At 52.2% G+C, this 19,171-nt stretch overlaps 2 protein-coding genes across 5 annotated transcripts; both read left to right on the forward strand.

The window, feature by feature from the left end:
• The first annotated feature begins 9,225 nt into the window (after positions 1–9,225).
• On the forward strand, positions 9,226–14,608 carry MAGIX (MAGI family member, X-linked). Of its 4 annotated transcripts, none has more exons than XM_048213601.2 (6): positions 9,231–9,371; positions 10,174–10,320; positions 11,094–11,176; positions 11,253–11,489; positions 11,600–11,771; positions 12,558–14,608. In XM_048213601.2, the coding sequence occupies exons 1-6, from the start codon at positions 9,323–9,325 to the stop codon at positions 12,863–12,865; spliced, it is 996 nt and encodes a 331-aa protein (XP_048069558.1). In that variant the 5' UTR covers positions 9,231–9,322; the 3' UTR covers positions 12,866–14,608. The 4 variants fall into 4 exon arrangements, with proteins under 4 accessions (XP_048069560.1, XP_048069558.1, XP_048069559.1 ...); XM_048213600.2 differs by having other exon boundaries at positions 9,235–9,371; positions 12,543–14,608; XM_048213603.2 differs by lacking the exon at positions 11,253–11,489 and having other exon boundaries at positions 9,226–9,371.
• Positions 14,609–16,210: 1,602 nt separating this feature from the next.
• PLP2 (proteolipid protein 2) lies at positions 16,211–19,135 on the forward strand. Its single transcript, XM_026513420.4, has 5 exons — positions 16,211–16,453; positions 17,529–17,681; positions 17,778–17,873; positions 18,410–18,500; positions 18,702–19,135. The coding sequence occupies exons 1-5, from the start codon at positions 16,358–16,360 to the stop codon at positions 18,722–18,724; spliced, it is 459 nt and encodes a 152-aa protein (XP_026369205.1). The 5' UTR covers positions 16,211–16,357; the 3' UTR covers positions 18,725–19,135.
• The last annotated feature ends 36 nt before the right edge of the window (positions 19,136–19,171 follow it).

A 19,171-nucleotide genomic window follows, 5' to 3' on the forward strand; every position in this document is an offset into this window, starting at 1 on the left:
TTTCAAGGCCCCTGGGTGGGAGGGGTCGCCAGCTAATGAGAGGGGAGAAATGAGGCCCCTCTTAGGTACTAAAAGTGGGGGGTGGCCTGGAGACCGAGGTCTGCAGGGGGGAGCACTTGGGCACAATGCTACTGTAGTGGGAGGAGGAATGGGGTGCAGTGAGAGACAGCCTGTGACCACCGCTTTGTGGAGGAAGAAACTGGGGCCACAGGGGCTCACACACCTACCTGTCCAGGGCCCCACAGCCAGCCAACAACAGCTTGGGCCTCAGGCGGCTTACCCCCAACATTCACTGGGGCTGTGACTGTTTCACTATGGACACTGTGGACACTTTCCCTGTGGACCATTCTGGGTGGCTGGGCAGCCTCTCTCGTCCACCTTTCGGGGGCCCGGTGTTGTCATAGGTGAGAGGGGATGAATGGTCCCTGCTTCCCTTCCTCCTGCAATCTCTTGGCCCTCCCACCTCTGACCTGACCTTGTCCGGAGGGGGAATACACTAGACCTCATTCACTGCCTTTCCCTGTTCTAGTTGAGACCTGGAGCGCTGAAGATGGATAGCAATAGCTTCCGATCTGGGGCTCAAGGCTCTGGGAACTGGTGATCGGGATAGAGGTGTACTTACATTCTGGGGAAAGGGAGTTTGAGGCTCTGTAGATTGGTGCATGAAAGGTTTTGCAGGCTTTGTGTACTGTTGAAAGGTCAGGATGGGGAGATGGTGCGGGGAGGCTTCCAGACGTTGGCGGCCTCAGTGCTTTGGAAATGGATCAGAGAACTTGCCAAGTGGATGAGGGTTCCAGGGTCTAGAAATGGGGATAGCTTCCAGACTGGGAGATGCTCAGTCTTGGTGTACTATGGAAAAAATGGGGTGTCCAAGGATGCCTCAGGGAGGAATTGTAGTAGTGGGGACCCTGGATGGTGGGTTGGGGTTCACTAAGAGCTGAAGCCAGCAGGGTCACAAATCTGGAGACAGGGGCAAGGATTGGGTTGAAGCAACAGTTCTTAGGTCGCTGAGGTTGTTGGCATGGTTGAGGGTGAGGAGGTCCAGACAGAAGGCCGACCCTCGTACAGGGGGTGGAACCTTAGCCACCAATTCATCTGGAGCCTCAGTGTACCCTCTGGGAAGTGATGGTAATGAGGTGTGCATTGTAAAATTTTCAAGGATTTAGGGATAAAGCTTCCAAATCACATGCATTGGGACCAGCCAAGCTATGTGGTAGCAGCCCTTGTGTTTATCTTTATATTGATTACTATCAGAGTGGACAGAGCCAACCTCTCTCTCAGTCCCACTCCAATGTGGGTTTAAACCAATGCCTTAGCCTTGTCCATTCAGGAATATAAACCTGTTGCCCCTTTTCACCTCACCTCATTCATGGATTTAAGTCAGTTCTTCTCATAGCCCTACCCAATTTATTATTATTATTATTATTATTATTATTATTATATTATTATTATTATTATTATTATTATTATTATTATTATTATTATATGTTAGTCACCATACAGTACATCATTAGCTTTTGATGTAGTGTTCCATGATTCTTAAAAATTTAATCAAGCCTTCTTTTTTTTTAGTGGGTTGAGGTTTGACAAAATCTGAGGTTTTTAACTATCATTACAGTCAAGATAGGAAACATAATTCTGGCTGCCAAAAGTTATCCTCCTGCTGCGTAATTCCTCTCTTCTGTGTCCTGCTCTCACCAGCCACTGATTTATTCTATCACTGCACATTAGTTTGCATGTTTCTAGATGTTTAAAATTGAAGTTGAGGGGCACCTGGGTGGCTCAGTGGGTTAAGCATCTGCCTTTGGCTCAGGTCATGATCTCAGGATCCTGGGATTGAGCCCCATATCCTTCTCCCTGCTCTGCCAGAAGTCTGCTTCTCCCTCTCCCTCTGCTGCTCCCCCTGCTTGTGCTCTCCCTCTCCCTCTCTTTCTCTCTCTCTCTCTGTCAAATAAATAAATAAAATCTTTTAAATAAATAAATAAATAAAATCGAAGTTGACACGCAATGTTACATTAATTTCAGGCACACAACATAGTGAATCCTCACCACCAGTGTAGCTCCCATCTGTCAGCATACAACACTATTACAATACCACTGACTAGATTCCCTATGCTGTGCCTTTCACCCCATGACTTTGTTCCATAGCTGGAAGCCTGTACCTACCACTCTCCTGCACTCATTTTCCCCACCCCCGACCCCTTCCTGTCTCGCAACCACCAGTTTGTTCTCTGTATTTATGGGTCTGTTTCTGCTTTTGTGGTTGTTCATTTGTTTTGTTTTTTAGATCCCACATATATGTGACATCTAGATTTCTATATGAATGGAATCATATAGTATGTACTCTTTTGGGGGAGCAGGTCTGGCTTCTTTTTTTAAAGATTTTATTTATTTATTTGACAGAGAGAGAGAGCACAAGCAGGGGGAGTGGCAGGCAGAGGGAGAGGGAGAAGCAGGCTCCCAACTGAGAGGGAGCCTGATGTGGGGCTTGATCCCAGGACCCTGGGAGCATGACCTGAGCTGAAAGCAGACGCTTAACCAAAGGAGTCACCCAGGCGCCCCTGGCTTCTTTCACTAAGCATGGTTATTTTGAGATCTGTCAAAAGCTCAGAAATAGCAGAAGTAAAACCAATCAATCAGTAATTAGTTAAAAGTTTATTGTGCACACATCAAGAAAATAGTTTGCTGACCAGGAGCGTTCAAACCAAAACATGGGATGAAGTTCAGGGGTGTATTGTTAAGCAGTTTATACAGTGAGAAAGTGGTGACTGTTTATTCTTCACAGTGATTGGTTATAATATTAGAATTTTCTTCAATGATAGGGAATTGGTCAGTGGTTACTTCATATCAACCTTGGGAAACTGTTTAAGTTTTGTTTATGATTTCCAGAGGCCTAAGCAAGAAATGACCCAGGTCAAGTTAGCCTTGCAAAATAAGCTAAATTAAACTTTGTTTATATGTCCGAACTGGTTTTGTCTCCTCAGGAAATTTTTTAGTTTGGACTCCGTTTGTTTTTGATTTTAACAGATCTGTCCAAATTTTTCATTCCATTTTATTGCAGAGTAGTATTCCACTGCATGAATATTACACAGTTTCTTTTTTTAAAACTTATTTATTTATTTGACAGAGAGACAGCCAGCAAGAGAGTGAACACAAGCAGGGGGAGTGGGAGAGGAAGAAGCAGGCTCCCAGCAGAGCAGGGAGCCCGATGTGGGGCTCGATCCCAGGACCCCGGGATCACGCCCTGAGCTGAAGGCAGATGCTCAACGACTGAGCCACCCAGGCGCCCCTATTACACAGTTTCTTGATCCATTCACCTGTTGATGGATATTTGGGTTGTTTTTATTATTTGGCTATTAATGAACACTGTGGGCTGAATTCTATTGCCCCAACATTCATATGTTGAAGCCTTAACCCCCAATGTGACTCTATCTGGAGATAGTCTTTAGGAGGTAATTAAGGTTAAATGATGTCATAACAGTAAGATTCTAAACCCATAGGACTGAGGCGTTTTAAGAGGGAAAGAGCCTTTCTCTCTCTCCCCACCTCCATGTGAAGATATACGTAGACGGTGGACATTTGCAAGCCAGGAAGAGAGACTTTACCAGGAACCAAAATGGCTAGCACCTTGATCTTGGACTTCACAGCCTCCAGAACTTCGAGAAATAAATGTCTGTTGTTTAAGACACCTACTCTATACTATTATGTTATAGCAGCCTAAGATGACTAAGACAACAAATAAAGCTACTATGAACATTCATATACAAGTCTTTGTGTAGATACATTCTTTCATTTCTTTTAGGTAAATCCCCAGGAGTAGAATGGCTGGATCATATATCCGTTTAACTTAAGATACTGCCAAACTGTTTTCTAAAGATGCTATATCATTTCACATTTCCATCAGCAGTCTCTGAGAATTCCATTTCCTCCCTATCTTCTCCAACAGTTGGTATTGTCAGACTTTTGTACTTTTCGCCATTCTGATATGTGTACAGTGGTGCTTCATCCTGATTTTCACTTGCTTACCCTAAAGACTAATAATAATTGAACATTGTCGACACGATTGTTTGCCATTTATATATGTTCTTTGATAAACTATATGTTCAAATATTTTGCCTATTTTTATGGGGTTGTATTATTATTAAATTTTGGGCATTATGTGTATATTATGGATACAATTCTTAAGAAGAGTGATTTGCATTGTCTTTTCAAAAGCAGAAGTTTGGGGCACCTGGGTAGCTTAGTCGGTTAAGTGTTTGCCTTCGGCTCAGGTTATGATAACCAGGGTCCTGGGATCAAGCCCTACATTGGGCTCCCTGCTCAGTGGAGAGTCTGCTTCTCCCTCTCCCTCTGCCTGCCACTCCCCCTGCTTGTGCCATCTCTCTCTCTCTCTCTCTCTCTCTCAATCTCTCTCTCTGTCAAATAAATAAATAAAATCTTTAAAAAAAGAAAAGCAGAAGTTTTGAATTTTGGTTAAGTCCAATTAATCCATTGGTTCCTTTATGGATTTTGCTTTTGAAAATCTATCTACACAACCTTTGCCTAACCCAAGGTCGCAAAGTTTTTCTCCTTACTTCTAGAAATTGTATAGTTCTAGGTTTTACATTTAGGTCTATGATCTATTTTGAATGAAACAATTTTGTTTTTTAAGATTTTATTTGAGAGAGAGAGAGAGAGCACGTGCACGTGAGCACAAGTTGGTGTGGGGGGAGAAGGGGCAGAGGGAGAGGGAGAAGCAGATCCCCCACCGAGCGGGGAGCCCAAACACAGGGCTCAACCCCAGGACCCTGGGATCATGACCTGAGCCCAAAGTAGATGCTTAACCAACTGAGCCACCCAGGTGCCCCTGAATGAAACCATTTTTCAAAAACCATTTAATGTAAAGAAATTTGTTTCAAATTTATTTTTGCATGTATAAAATTTATATCTAATGTAGGGGTGCCCAGGTGGCTCAGTCAGTTAAGCGTCTGCCTTTGGCTCAGGTCATGATCCCAGGGTCCTGGGATCAAGCCCCTCATTGGGCTCCATGCTCAGTGGGGAGCCTGCTTTTCCCTCTCCCTCTGCCCCCCAGCTCATTCTCTCTATCTCAAATAAATAAATAAAATCCTTAAAATTTATATCCAATATGTATCCAATTGTTATAGCACCATATATTTATTTTTTTAAAGATTTTATTTATTTATGTGACAGAGAGACAGCCAGCGAGAAAGGGAACACAGCAGGGGAGTGGGAGAGGAAGAAGCAGGCTCCCAGCGGAGGAGCCTGATGTGGGACTCACCCCGGAATGCCAGGATCACGCCCTGAGCCGAAGGCAGATGCTCAACGACTTCGCTACCCAGGCGTCCCAGCACCATTTATTTAAAATATACTCCTTTATCCACAGACAAATCTTTGTCCTTCTCTTGAAAATCAGTTGTCCATATATGTGTGGATCTGTTTGCAGACTTAATATGCTTTCCCATTGATCTATTTGTCTCTTTTGTCACCAGTATTAGACTGTCTTATTACCGTAGCTCTGTAATAAATCTGAAGTCAAATATCGTAAGTACTCTGACTTTCTGCTTATTCAAAGTTGTTTTGTTCTTTGCATTTCTTTTTTTAAAGATTTTATTTATTTATTTGACATAGAAAGAGAGAGAGCTCAAGCAGGGGAAGAGGGAGAGGGAGAAGCAGACTCCCCGCTGAGCAGGGAGCCTGACGTGGGGCTGATCCTAGGACTCTGGGATCATGACCTGAGCCAAAGGCGGATGCTTAACCCACTGAGCCACCCAGACGTCCCACATTAATGTATTCTTATTAACTCCATTTTGGCCCCACACTCTTTGATTTAGGCTAATCTACCTCAAAAATCCTACCTATTCACTGATTTGAGCCTCACTCCTTTGTCAACTTCCTGGATCTAAGCTTTAAATAAAAGCCTTCCCTCTTTTAAATATTTCAGTCCTGGGGTGCCTGGGTGGCTCAGGGAGTTAAGCGTCTGAGTCTTGATGTCGGCTCAGGTCATGATCTCAGGGTCATGGGACCGAGCCCCGTGTTGGGCTCCGTGCTCAGAGCAAATTCTGCTTGAGATTCTCTCTCCTCTCTCTGCCCCTCCTGCTGCTCACAACTGTTCGCTCAAATTAATAAATCAATCTCAAAAAAAAATATTTCAGTCCTGCCTCATCCATGGATACAGAAACTCTCTACCCATTAAAAAATAACACCCTATTCCCCCTTCCCCCCAGCGACTGGTAATCTCTATCCTACTTTCTTTTTTTTTTTTTTTTTAAAGATTTATTTATTTATTTATTTAACAGAGACAGCCAGCGAGAGAGGGAACACAGCAGGGGGAGTGGGAGAGGAAGAAGCAGGCTCATAGTGGAGGAGCCCGATGTGGGGCTCGATCCCGTAACGCCGGGATCACGCCCTGAGCCGAAGGCAGGCGCCCAACCGCTGTGCCACCCAGGCGCCCCTCTATCCTACTTTCAGTCTCTATAAATTGTCCTATTCTAAGTACATCACGCAAGTGGAATCAAACACTATTTGCCTTTTTGTGACTGACTTATTTCACTCAACATAATGTCTGTAAGGTTCATTCATGTCGTAGCATGTGCCCGAATTTCATTCCTTTTTAAGGCTAAAGAATATTCTATTGTATGTTTATACTACATTTTGCTTCTCCATTCATCCCTTTATGTACATTTGCATTGTTTCCATCTTTTGGCTATTGGGAATAGTACCACTATGAACATTTGCATACACGTATCTGTTTGATTCTCTGCTTTTAAATCTCTTGGGTCTATATCTAGGTGTGGAACTGCTGGATGATATGGTAAGACTACATTGAATTTTTGAGGAACCCCAAACTGTTTTGCACAGTGGCTGCACCATTTTACATTCCCATTGCGATGCATAAGGGTTCTAACTTGTCCCCATCCTGGCCAGAACTTGTTCTTTTCCATTTTCCTGATAGTAACCGCTCTAGTGGGTGTGAGGTGGTATCTTACTGAGGTTAGAGTGAGCTGATTTTCCCACCATATACCGAAGATTCCATCCTTTCCATTTGATGTGTAATGCCACCTATACTTTATGTATCAAGTTCCTATATATACACCCATATCTAAAACCCCTCTTCTCACTGATTAGTTTGTCTAATCCATGCCCAGTCGGACACTCTTTTTATTACTCTGTCTTTGTAGCATGTCAAATTTTGAAATCATTGTGCTCCCTCTTTGTTTCTGAGGTTGACCGGGCCCATCCCACAACATTTGTGAATCCCAGGGTGAGAACACAAATGGAGGCCCACATATTATAAGGTTAAAAGTCTAAAACTAATAAACTGAGGTAACTATTAAATAAAATTGGATGTACCCTCCTACTTTGAGAAATACATTTCCAGTACAAACCTATAAGAAAGGCAGGTGCCAGCCCTGACCACATTGTGTTGTCAATGTCTGTGTAGGCATCCAGTAGGGTGCCTGCTAATAGCAGAGCCCAGGGCTGTTTCAGCCCCATGTACCCAGCTGTCCCTGCATGGGGCTGAGCTCTGACCAGGTGTTAGAGAATGTCCACAGAATACATAAAGGAATGAGAATTCTATGGAGAACAGTGCTATAAAGGGTCTCAATCTTCCCCTACCGAACACCAGACTCAGGTTGGGACAGATGTGGGCAGCCAGACAAAGATACCAGGACAGGCAGACAGAGGCCCAGAAAGGCCAGTGACCCCAGTGACCAGCACTGCCCTGCAGGATTGGGGAAGTCCCCAAAGGGGGTTCAAGGGGAATGGACCCTGGAGGAGACAGTGGGAAAGCTCCCCAGTGAAGGAGAGGACATGGGAGCCCAGGGATGAGCCTTGGTTTTTCTCCTCAATCCAGTTCTCTTGAGAAGACTCAGGAAAATAAATCAGCCTAAACTCTTCCTCACAGACAGAAGTACGTTGGTTTACAATTCTACATAGCTAATCATCCATCTTCTGCATTTCTTTTCAGAAAAGGATGAATGGAAGATTGAAGCCTTAAAACTGGGCCTTGATAACGCGCAGTCCTATTTCAGGTGGACAAATGACTGGGAAGGACTCCTACACAGAGGACACAGCACAGGTAAAGGGAAGGAGGCTGGGAAAAACAGTGCAAAAATTTGGTGAACTGTGACAGCCCCAGGTGATTGGCATAAGAACAGGGCAGAGCAGACAATGAGGTCTAGTGTACTCCCCCTCCGGACAAGGTCAGGTCAGAGGTGGGAGGGCCAAGAGATTGCAGGAGGAAGGGAAGCAGGGACCATTCATCCCCTCTCACCTATGACAACACCGGGCCCCCGAAAGGTGGACGAGAGAGGCTGCCCAGCCACCCAGAATGGTCCACAGGGAAAGTGTCCACAGTGTCCATAGTGAAACAGTCACAGCCCCAGTGAATGTTGGGGGTAAGCCGCCTGAGGCCCAAGCTGTTGTTGGCTGGCTGTGGGGCCCTGGACAGGTAGGTGTGTGAGCCCCTGTGGCCCCAGTTTCTTCCTCCACAAAGCGGTGGTCACAGGCTGTCTCTCACTGCACCCCATTCCTCCTCCCACTACAGTAGCATTGTGCCCAAGTGCTCCCCCCTGCAGACCTCGGTCTCCAGGCCACCCCCCACTTTTAGTACCTAAGAGGGGCCTCATTTCTCCCCTCTCATTAGCTGGCGACCCCTCCCACCCAGGGGCCTTGAAAGCCTCCTCAAGTTCAGACCCCTACCAGCCCCTCCACTCTCCAAGGCACCTGCCCTTCCCGGCTTTTGGAGTCCCCCAACCCTATCATGCTCAGGGCCCCAAACCCTCCCATGCCCCCCAAGGCTCCAAGCACCCGCCCCCACTCCCGCCCGGTCCAACAGACTCTTCTACTTCCCAAGTAGGAAGCCTTGACCGCAAATTTGCTGAGTGCCCGCCCTACTATGAGCAAAGCTCTGTTGGAGGCTGCAGAATTCCCTGGTAAACGTGGGCTCCACTTCTGCACCCCCGTTTTTAGTTGTCAGAGCTCGGGCGGGACCCTTAACTTCTCTGGGCCTCGACTTCCCCTTCTCGCTCGCTCGTGGGCTCGTGGGCTCACCACCCCTCCTGGGTGGAAAAAGGAGCCCAGCCCAGGCTCCTGGGCTAGCAGAGTCTGGCGCCTGAGGCAGAGCGAGGCCCAGCGCTCGCGCTGGCTGCCACAGCCAGGCCTGTTTGCCGGCGGCCAGGTAGGTCACCGCGCGGGTCCGGGCGCCAGGCACGGGAGCGGCCGGCCCCAGCCGCATCCAGGCCGGGGCGGGCCGCCAGGTGAGCGCGCCCAGGCGCTGAAAACGCGTCGCTGGCGGAGTCCACCCGGCGGACTTCGGGTCATGGAGCCGCGCGCGGGGGGCGCCACGGACCCCAGAGGGAGCAGAGGAGGTACGGGGGAGGGTGGGGAGGGACTGGGTGCGTCCCTGCCACCCCTCGCCCCACCTGTCCGCTCCTCACCTTTTCCTTAGACAGGTGGTAAACAAAGCAGCCCTGGCGCCCAAGTGGCGGGCGGGCGCCAGGCGGCCGGGGTTGGGCTCTAGGTCCCCGACCGGCACCTGCACCCGCACCCGCACCCGCACCGCGGGGGTGCGCACCAGACCCGCGGGCTCTCAGGAGTCTCCGGGGCGTTGTGCCAGAGGGGTCTGCCCGGGGTCACTGGAGACACCTAGTCACTGGGGGCTGTAGTGAATGGCGGGGCGGGGTGTTAGGCGGGGGCCTCTGAGGATATATGGAGGGGCAGTTGGGGCTACGTGGGCCATCAGGGTTGCCTAGGATGTCTGGAAGGGGAATCGGGGGTGCCCGGGCCACAGCGGGGGCAGGCCGTCTTCTGTCGGGACATCTGGGAGAATCGGGGTCCCCTCGCTACTGTGCCGGACGTTTGGAATCTGGAGTTACGAAGGGGTAGTCGGAGACCTCCAGAGATAGTCCCAGGGTGTTGGGAAGTGTCCAGGAATATTTCGGTCAGATAGCTCTCTCCAGGGAACTAGTGGGGGCAAGCGGGGGTCCACGGGCAGGCCCGCGATGGTCGGGGGTTGCGGGAGAGGGGCAGTGGGCGACCTCCGGAACTATCGAGGGAGTGGTCGGGGGGCTCCGAAGATCTTGAGGGGCATTCTAGGTCTTTGGACGTCGGGGAGCGTGGGGGTTCGCCGAGGCTCGGGCGGGTGCTGACCTGTTCTTTGCACCCGCGCAGGCCGGGACCCTCCCCTGCCCGCGGGCCCCAGAGCCCGGCAGCTCCTGGCGCGGCTGAACGCGCGCCCCCTGGCGGCCCGAGCTGCGGCCGACGTGGCGGCGCTGGTACGGCGGACGGGTGCCACATTGCGCCTGCGCCCCAAGGCCGGTGCGTGTCGGGGGGCGGGGCGGGGCGGGGGCCTCCCGGGGGGCGGGGCCTGAGTGGACGGACCGGGGATTTGTTGGTTACTCCCCTGGGTGGGGCCAATGGGTGTGAGTGGCGGCGGGGCGGGGCGGGGCTCGGAGGGAGCGTCGAGGGGGCGGAGCCTTGGCGTTATCCTAGAATATTCCACCAGGAGGTGACCCTGGGAAAGTTACTGAGGTAGGTAGGTGAATGTTGCATGGTTAGTTGTGCGTGCGGGGCTGGATGGTTATCCCTGTCAGTGGGGGCTTCGCCTGCCATTTCTGAGCAGGTGGGGCCTGGAGAGTGTTGGGGGCGGACAGTTGGCTGAGGGGCGGGCCTGGAAAGAAGTGCACTCTAGGGGGTGTTGCCTGCAAACGCCAGGGGGCGGGATCGAAATGTCAGGAATGGGTTGAAGTTTCTAGGCCAGTTAGAGGGCGGAGCCTGAAAAGTTCGGGAGCCCAGTCTTGGAGTTGCACCCCCAGGGAGGGCCTAAGGGTGTAGTATGAGGAGCGGGATCTTCGCGCTGTTAGAGGACTATAGGAAAGTCTGGAGGTGTATTTAAATAGCCGGGCCCAGGATTATTACTTAAAAGTCAGGCTCCGGTCAGTTATTCATGTGGGCTGAGCCCAGTTAAATGGGTGGGTGTGCCGATCTGTGTTCTAGAGGCATGGAAATGAGGTGAGGCTAGAATTTTAAATCAGGGGGCAGGTCCTAGGTGGTTTCGACGCAGTACCCCTCTGACTGCCTTTTTCATCTAGCCGTTAGTGTGCTGGATTCTGCGGACATAGAGGTTACAGACAGTCGCCTGCCTAATCCCACTTTCGTGGAACACCGGCCGCAGGTACCACCTCGCCCTTTTATTGGATGCCACCTGCTTTGAGACTGGCAATGTACGTACGCTTGTGTCTTTACTCCAGCATCATCAGTCGGAGACCTTGGGTACAGGTAACGCGCCGCTCCAAGTGACCCAGGCTAAGGGCCGTTCTGCTTCGAAGCCGCTCCAGACCTCTGGACGGTTCTGTGTGGAACTGGTTCGCGGTTCCGCGGGCTTTGGCCTCACATTAAGCGGAGGCAAAGATTCAGCAGGGGATGCTCCTCTGGCAGTGCGTGGGCTGCTGAAAAACGGGCCCGCTCAGCGCTGTGGTCGCTTGCAGGTGACGTTCAAAACGCCCTCCATTCCATAGTGCTAGCCCAATCCTCACCCTTTGTCGGGGTGCTCTGCATCTGCTTTTTCTACAATACCCCTCTCTTTGCATTCTTGTAGGCTGGGGACCTCGTGCTCTACATCAACGGAGAGTCAACTCAGGGCCTCACCCACGCTCAAGTGGTGGAGCGCATTCGCACAGGCGGCCCCCGTCTCCGCCTTGTACTAAGCAGGCCCCTTGAAACCCATCCCAGCAAGCCTGAAGGGGTGGGAGGGCCCCAGAAAAGAGATGGTGGGTTTCCCAAGGGAGAGGGTTCAGAGATCTGTTAGGGAAAAGAGAGGGTTGCAAAGTGGGGAGGCTGGGGTATAGGATGGGAGGGGTTGGTGGTCTCGGTGGGGAGGTTAGAGTTTAGTGTCTGTGCGGGGTCATGGTATTCTCAAAAGCAGGATTGACAAGGGCAGGGTACCAGGATAGGAATAAAAGTAAATTTTAGAGGGGAGGCTTTTGAGGTACTGGGGGAGGAGAGGGGGAAGGGGTCAGGGGTGAAAGCAGGTGTTAAGAAAGAAGAGTTGTGGTCCTCACATGAGAAGGCAGAGTGAGTCTCAGCAGGGAGAGGATGGGATGGGGATCCAAAGGGTAGGGGGATCTAGTTTCAAAGCTGAGGGGTCCATAGGCAAAGGGTTGAGAGTTGAGGGAGGTGGGTTAAAAAGGGGATAGTTTGGGGTCCTAGATGGGAGAAGTTTAGCATCTGGAGGTCAAGGTCAGGATTTGATTTCCTTTGGGATTGTGGGAAATTATTTCTGGGGGGCATGTTCTGGATCCAGGAGGAGAGAGGTCTCGGGAAAAGAGGTGTGTGTGTGTGTGTGTGTGTGTGTGTGTGTGTGTGTGTGTGTAGTCTTGAGGGGTGGTAATGGTTCCTGAATGGTTTGTCCAGGCTGCAAAGGGAGATTTCTCTAAGGAGTGGGGTCTCCGTCTCCTGCAGCCCCTGGAGTCTTCTGGCCACCCTCAGCCAGGGGGCTCAGCTTTCCATTCCCCACCCTATCTCCCAATCTAACCCCGCAGCTCTGCCATCTCCAGATAGCAGCCCAGATCCTGGAGGACCAGAGGTGATGAGATCTCGCAGCGTCAGTGCTTCCCCAGTTCAGCACCCTCAATCCAGTACCATGGCCCAAACCCGGGGCAGCCCAGAGCCTAGCCCAGAGCCGCTGGCGGACTGCCCCGCGGTTCCTCCTCCTGAGCGCCGCACAGAGGAGCCTGACGACCGAACCCCGGGTTCCCCGGGACCCTGGCTGGTGCCGAGTGAGGATCGGCTTTCGCGGGCCTTAGGGATCCCAGGGGCCGCGCAGCTTGCTCTCGAGATGGCAGCTGGGAGGCGGAGGCACTGAGCATGTATGGGACGGTCTGATGCTCACTCGGTACTGCCCAACCTGGATCTGGTGTGCTCCGCCGACCGCACACTAGCATCGCTGGGAGAGCTTGCACTTGGTCTGGTCCCACCCCCACTCCTGCCGCGCTGCGGACCAGCCCGCTCCCCTCGCAGTGTCAGTGGTACAGCCCTCCGGACGGGCGAGCCCTGCGCTTCTGGTTTCGAGCGGGGGAGGTAATAAAATGGTTCGACCCAGTCTTGACTTGCCAGGTGCTCTAGGCCGGGTGGGGCTCCTGAGTTCACCCCGCAAAGGAGGGGGTGGGTCGGTGTGGTTTCAAGGAGGGCCTCTTCTTGTAACCATTGACAAGCTTACTTCACGCTGTTTCATTCGCGCCTCTAGCGGGGTCTGCTGTGCCGATCCTCAGCCTGGCGTGCTTTCTCCCCACTCCGTTTTTCTTCCCCAATTCCTGCTTCTCTCCGCCTTCATTCATTTCACTTTTTGGGAGGTGTGCGGGGCTCTCAGATTATCTTTGCTTCTGGCATGGGGAATGCAGAGGTGGGCCGTTGTAGCGGGAGTGCACCTGAATACCCACAGCCCCGGGCAGGAATCGTCCAGACCCTCAGCCGATGGCCCGACAGCAAGGCTAGAACCAGGGTGGCTTCCTTCACCAGGAGCCTGTGGTCTCTCACTTCCGGCCCGGTCGGCCAGCTTTCGCCGGCAAGTAGACTGCCACCCTTAGGGCATGGGCTGGGGCCCGGGAGTCCCCTTTGGGGCGGAGTCGGGAAGGTGTGAGTCAGCGGGCTGGGCTAAAAAAGGCTGTTAGAACCTTTGAGCCGCGCCCCCCTCTTCCATAGATGGTGACGAACTGCAGCCAGGCTTGTGTGCACACGCCACATGCTGGGCGTTCCCGGGCCTGGGAGAGGCCAGAGTTTCCTCCATCCTGGGAGCAGAGCCTTAAAGGCAGGGCTTATATGGCCAGCGGGACTCCGACCAGGATAGCCCTGAGGCCAGCGCTGGCTGTGGCCAGAAATGTCCAGTCACCTCCGCTTGTCACCACATCCTGAACACTTGGCCCCATCCCCCCCAATGAAGGAAGCTGTGGTCAGGCAGGAATGGGTAACTCCCACCCCTATGGTGGGGTCGGAGAGGGGAGACAAATTAAAAGACCAGAATGTGAATTTCCAGGCTGACGCTGGGAGGAGAGAGGGACCTCAAAGCCAGGCGGGGAGCTAGGATATAAAGAGGTGAAGAGGTGAGCGCTTGAATGGTCAGCACTGTGGACCTTGCGGGGGAGTGTGCTGGGGCTTCCAGCTACCCTTGACTCAGAGCCTGGTGGAGGTGTGGCTCTAGAGAAGTAAGGAGCTCCAGTCCTATAAACACAGTCACACCCAGGAGACTAATAATAGTAACCCCAGCCACCATTTACTTAGCCTTATTCCTGCTACTGGCTTTGCTTGCAGTATCTATTTTCATCTCCTTACACATCTGCTCAACAATCCTGATATGTCCATTTCATGGGGGAGGGAAGTGAGGCCCAGACAGTATAAATGGCTGGAGGGAGGGGGTTGAAGCAAGATTTAATCAAGGCCGGATTCCCCAGCTGCTCCTTTTAATCTCACCTGCATTTGACAAGTAATAATTGAGCCCCAGTTGTTTACCTTGCACTGTGGTAGGCACTGGGGAGATGCTGGTGAAATGAAACAAAGGTTTCTAACCTCGTGTAGACGCATGTTGGAAAAGAAAAGACAAAAGAAAAGAAAATGAATAAATAAAGCTCTCTCTTCAGAGAGAGGTCAGATTTATAAAGATAGCAAAAGGAGGTTATATTGATGCAAATAATGATGGTGGGCTGCTGGACTCTTTGAAGACATTTGATCTGGGACCTTAATGACCAGAAGCCAAATGTATGAAGAGCATGCGGAAGGGCATTGACGGCCATGGGAACAGCAAGTGCAAAGGCCCCGTGGTGGAGCAGAGCATGTTTTGTTCTACAAACTCAGGCATGTCCTCACAGAGTTGAAAAGCACACACTCAGTCCTGGGAAAAGTATGCTTCATTCCTTTCACCACACAACCACTCTCAGCAAACTGGGCTGATAGAAGGGTGCCCCTTCCTTGGTTTTGAGGGGCCCCAGGTTGGGGGGGCAGTGGTGCAGGCAGGCCCTTGGGTTTAACTGTCCTGGCCTTCCAGCCCACAGCTCCCCTCAAATGCGATGAGAATGAAACCAATGTCTAGTCTGGAGAGTGTGATCCTCAGCATATCCCCAGGGAGATCCCGATTCCTGTGACCAGGTGCCTGTCTCAGACGCAGAGAAATCAAGGCTGAGTCAGAAATTGCTCACTTAGGATAACACACTCCATTGCTCTGCATGTACTGCTGTATAAGTTCTGTGCGCTAACCGATTGTGCCACTGGAGCTCCAAGGATAACACACTCCAAATGTCATCAGCCTTGTCACCCAGACGGGCACCCCAGGAGCCTTCCTCTCATCTTGCCAAGCTTCCAGCAGTAAAGAAACCTGGGCTCCTTCCCTATTCTTCATCTAGGGCTGTGCTGGTGGCCCCTCTCCCTAGAACCAGGCAACAGAGGCCCAGCGCTTGGGGCCAGGGCCTCCCTAGGATTGCAGAACAGAGAATCAGCCTCTGGGTTGTGACACCGTTAATAACGTCTGTCCCCATTTACTGAGCAGCTTGATGATCCCCAAGCAGTATTCTCTCTCAGCCTGTGCGCTAGTGTAGTCTCATTTCCATCCCTGCTAAGAGGTTTATTCCACCAACCATGATCCTCTACCTGAAATTTGAAGTCCACAAAGCTCTGGAAATAGCTTTCCCACGTGTTGGGCACCATTTGCTTACAAAACTTAACCTGACTTAATGAGGGACAATTTTCAGTCTGGCTTATCCCACTTACTGTGAACGACTTCCACCCCTTTTCTTGAATAAATATTAAGGTGTCTTCTTTTTTTTTTTTTTTAAGGGGCTGCCTCAGACCTCGCTGAGAGTGTTAAGAAATACACAACTTTCTAAGATCCGAAATATTCAGAATTCTGGAAACATACCTGGGTTTAACCACGGCCTCAGCCATTTCTACAGCTCAGGAAACTGAGTCACATGCTTCCCCAAAACCAGATCCCCGAGGTTCTGAATTGAGGCAGCACCGAAGGCATTCCTATTCCGAAAGCGCAAAGGGTCTCGTCATTCCCGCACATGGTACCCCGAACTGCCAAGCCTCAAAGCCTGGCGCCCCCGGGGGTGGGGCACCCTGGGGGCTACGCGCCAGGAGGGGAGTATCCTTGGCAGGCGGGGCAAAGGGGCTTCCGGGGCGGCAGCCACCTGGCCCGGCCCCCTCCGGCCCCGCCCGCTTCTGCTCCGCGAGGTGATTCACTCACTCCTTCGCCCCGGGGGCCCCCTTCCCGGCCAGACGGCGGGCAAGACGGCAGGGTGTGCAGCGTCCCCGAATCCGCGAGCAAGCGAGTAGTTACTCCGCGCCCCTAGGGACTCCAGCCCACCCCATGGCGGATTCGGAGCGCCTCTCGGCCCCCGGCTGCTGGGCCGCCTGCACCAACTTTTCACGCACCCGAAAGGGAATTCTCCTGTTTGCTGAGATTGTGAGCGTCCCGGGACAGGCGGGTGGGCAAAGGCAGGGTGGAGTGGCTGGACCACGCGGAGCCCAGAGGCCCCGGGTGAGGCAGGCCCGGGCCTAGAGGCGCTCCGCAGTGGGGCGCGGGTGGGTGGGTTCGTGGTGGAGGCCCGAAACCAGGGGCTCGGGGTGAGCCAGTGGGGTTTGGAGAAGGTGGTCAGGAGCTGCTGGGCCACGGGGTGACGCAAGGAGCCCATAGCGCATATGAGGGGCCCTGTGGAGGGAGACCGCGTGGACACATCGGTGGGCTCCTCGGAGGGACCCCAGGGGGCTAGGAGGCGGGGGGCCTCCCGTGGCAGGGCGTGGCGCGGCCTGGGCACTGGCGGGCGGGCTGGCTGCGCGCCCAGGGGCGGGGCCTGTTGGGGTGGGGCCCTGAGCCCTGGTCCTACGGGGTAGGGCGCTCCGCCCTTTACCAGTTCTTCCTCGCCCTTCTGTGGTGGGGCAGGAGGTCCTTAGCTCTTCGGGCTGCTCAGGAGCCCGGGTTTCGCACCCCCCTCAAAGTGGGCGCCGCCTTTGATTCACTTGTAAAAGGGGTGCGACGCCTTTAACAGAGCCCTGCCCCTCCGGTGTCACTCTCACCGCTTCCCAAAGGGGTTGCCGGGGGAACCGCAGGTCCCGCCCCTGTCGAGGCAGTGAAGCTGGCGCCCGAAGTGCTCACCAAACACCTGGCGGCACCACTCCCTGCAGCTCGCCCCTATGCAGGAAGGGAAAAGGGGAGAAACTGAGGCACCCAGCTCTACCCCTTACTAGGTGCCCCTGGGCAAGTCACTTAACCTCTCTGTGCCTCACTTTTCTCATCAATAAAATAAAGATACTAACTACCCAGCTCATTGGGTTATCGTGATGATTAATTAACACTTGTACAGCCCCTAGAACAACATTTGGGACACAATGAACATACAGTGAACGTTTAGCTGTTAATATCTGTCACCTTTCCAGTCCTGGTAGGCATCATCGGAATTTGAGACCTCCAATTTAAACCAGTCCCCTCAGCCCTGGGAGCTGATTGGGGGGGGGCCTTTCCCCCTGTCGTTTCCTTCCAGATACTGTGCCTGGTCATTCTGATCTGCTTCAGTGCCTCCACACCGGGATACTCCTCCCTGTCGGTGGTCGAGATGATCCTTGCTGCTATCTTCTTTGTCATCTACATGTGCGATTTGCACACCAAGATACAGATCATCAACTGGCCTTGGAGTGTGAGAAAGGGGAAGGCTAAGGAGGGGCCCGGGCAGTTGGGACGGTCCTGGTAACTCTGGATGCTGACTTCCCCCTTTTCTCTCCACGCCTCGCAGGACTTCTTCCGAACCCTCATAGCGGCCATCCTGTACCTGATCACGTCCATTGTTGTCCTTGTTGAGGGAGGAAACCACTCCAAAATCATCGCAGGGGTAAGAGCCACAGAAGCAGCTCCAGGGCAAAGACAGAGGGGTTTGGGAGTCTCAGGGCCTGTTCTGCCTCTGCTTTTGGCAGAAAGTATGCGGCCTGTAGGAGGCCACACTTGTTCTCAGAGCCTGCAGGAACGTCTGGCCCAGGCTCTGGTTCTCTTCCCAAGATCATCATTTGCTGTAAAAGGCCATGCCTTGTTCAACACAGGGACCTTTGTGGACAGCACAAAGAGACGGCCCCTTTGTCAACACGTGAGACTACCATCTGCTAGAACTTTGTCTCACATGTACAGTGTGCATGGTGCCACTGACGTGGGGCCACCATGTGGTTACCCTGTGTTGAGAGGTTCTAGGAGGAGGGAGGGTGGGGTAGATTCCAGTCTTGTGGCCTGTCCCTGGGGCTCTCTGGCTTCCTGATCTGGGGTTTTAGTCACCATCCCTGCATGGCAGTCATTGGAGGTGGTAGCTCCGAGGAAGCAAGAGGCTGAGTAGGCTGACCCACCTAATCTAGCTTCCCTCACTCCCATCCCCACCCTCAGGTACTGGGCCTAATTGCTACAAGCCTCTTCGGCTATGATGCCTATATCACCTTCCCCTTGCGGCAGCAAAGACATACAGCAGCTCCTACTGGTGAGTGTGCGGGTTGGTGTGTGGGGGGGTGTTGCCGAGGGTTCCGAGGAGAGTAGGAAAGGGGTCTCCCAAGGGCACGAATGCCCCGTTATTGGTACTGATGGCTCTAGTGCCAATAAATACCATAAGCTTCAGTATTACTTGTCTGAAAATGGGCATATGGATCCTACCAATGCTTTCCTCTCTTTTCCTCACTTGCAGACCCTGCAGATGGCCCAGTGTAGGTGAACTCCCTTCATTTCTCTCTGAAGCCTGCAAATAATACTTCCTTCGGAATAACTCCTCCCTGCCCTTACAACACTCCCAGCCAACTCCCAGTCTCTTATTGAAGTACAAGTGCCTTTATTGGGAGAATCTGTCTTCCTACCTGCCAGTCCCTCCTGGGTGTGGCCATCTTTATGGGTGTGCCTCTGTCCCCCTTCCTTCTGCAATACTCAAAAGGAGACACTTGTTCTGCCTGGACTGTGCACCCACTTAAGCCACAAAAATGAGGGGAGGAGGGAGCCTCAGATTTCAGATTCTAGGCCCCCAGTTGTGACCCACACCAAATAAACTCCTCAGTGTGGGGGGTGGTTCTGTGGAGGGATAAATAAACAGATTGTTAGAACATGTGATAATAATAAATTAATCCTTTGTCAAATGTGGATAAATCTCAAGCATCAGGAGGGGGA

This window comes from Ursus arctos, chromosome X (genome assembly GCF_023065955.2).
Source record: "Ursus arctos isolate Adak ecotype North America chromosome X, UrsArc2.0, whole genome shotgun sequence".
In the NCBI taxonomy this organism is placed as follows: Eukaryota; Metazoa; Chordata; class Mammalia; order Carnivora; family Ursidae; genus Ursus; species Ursus arctos.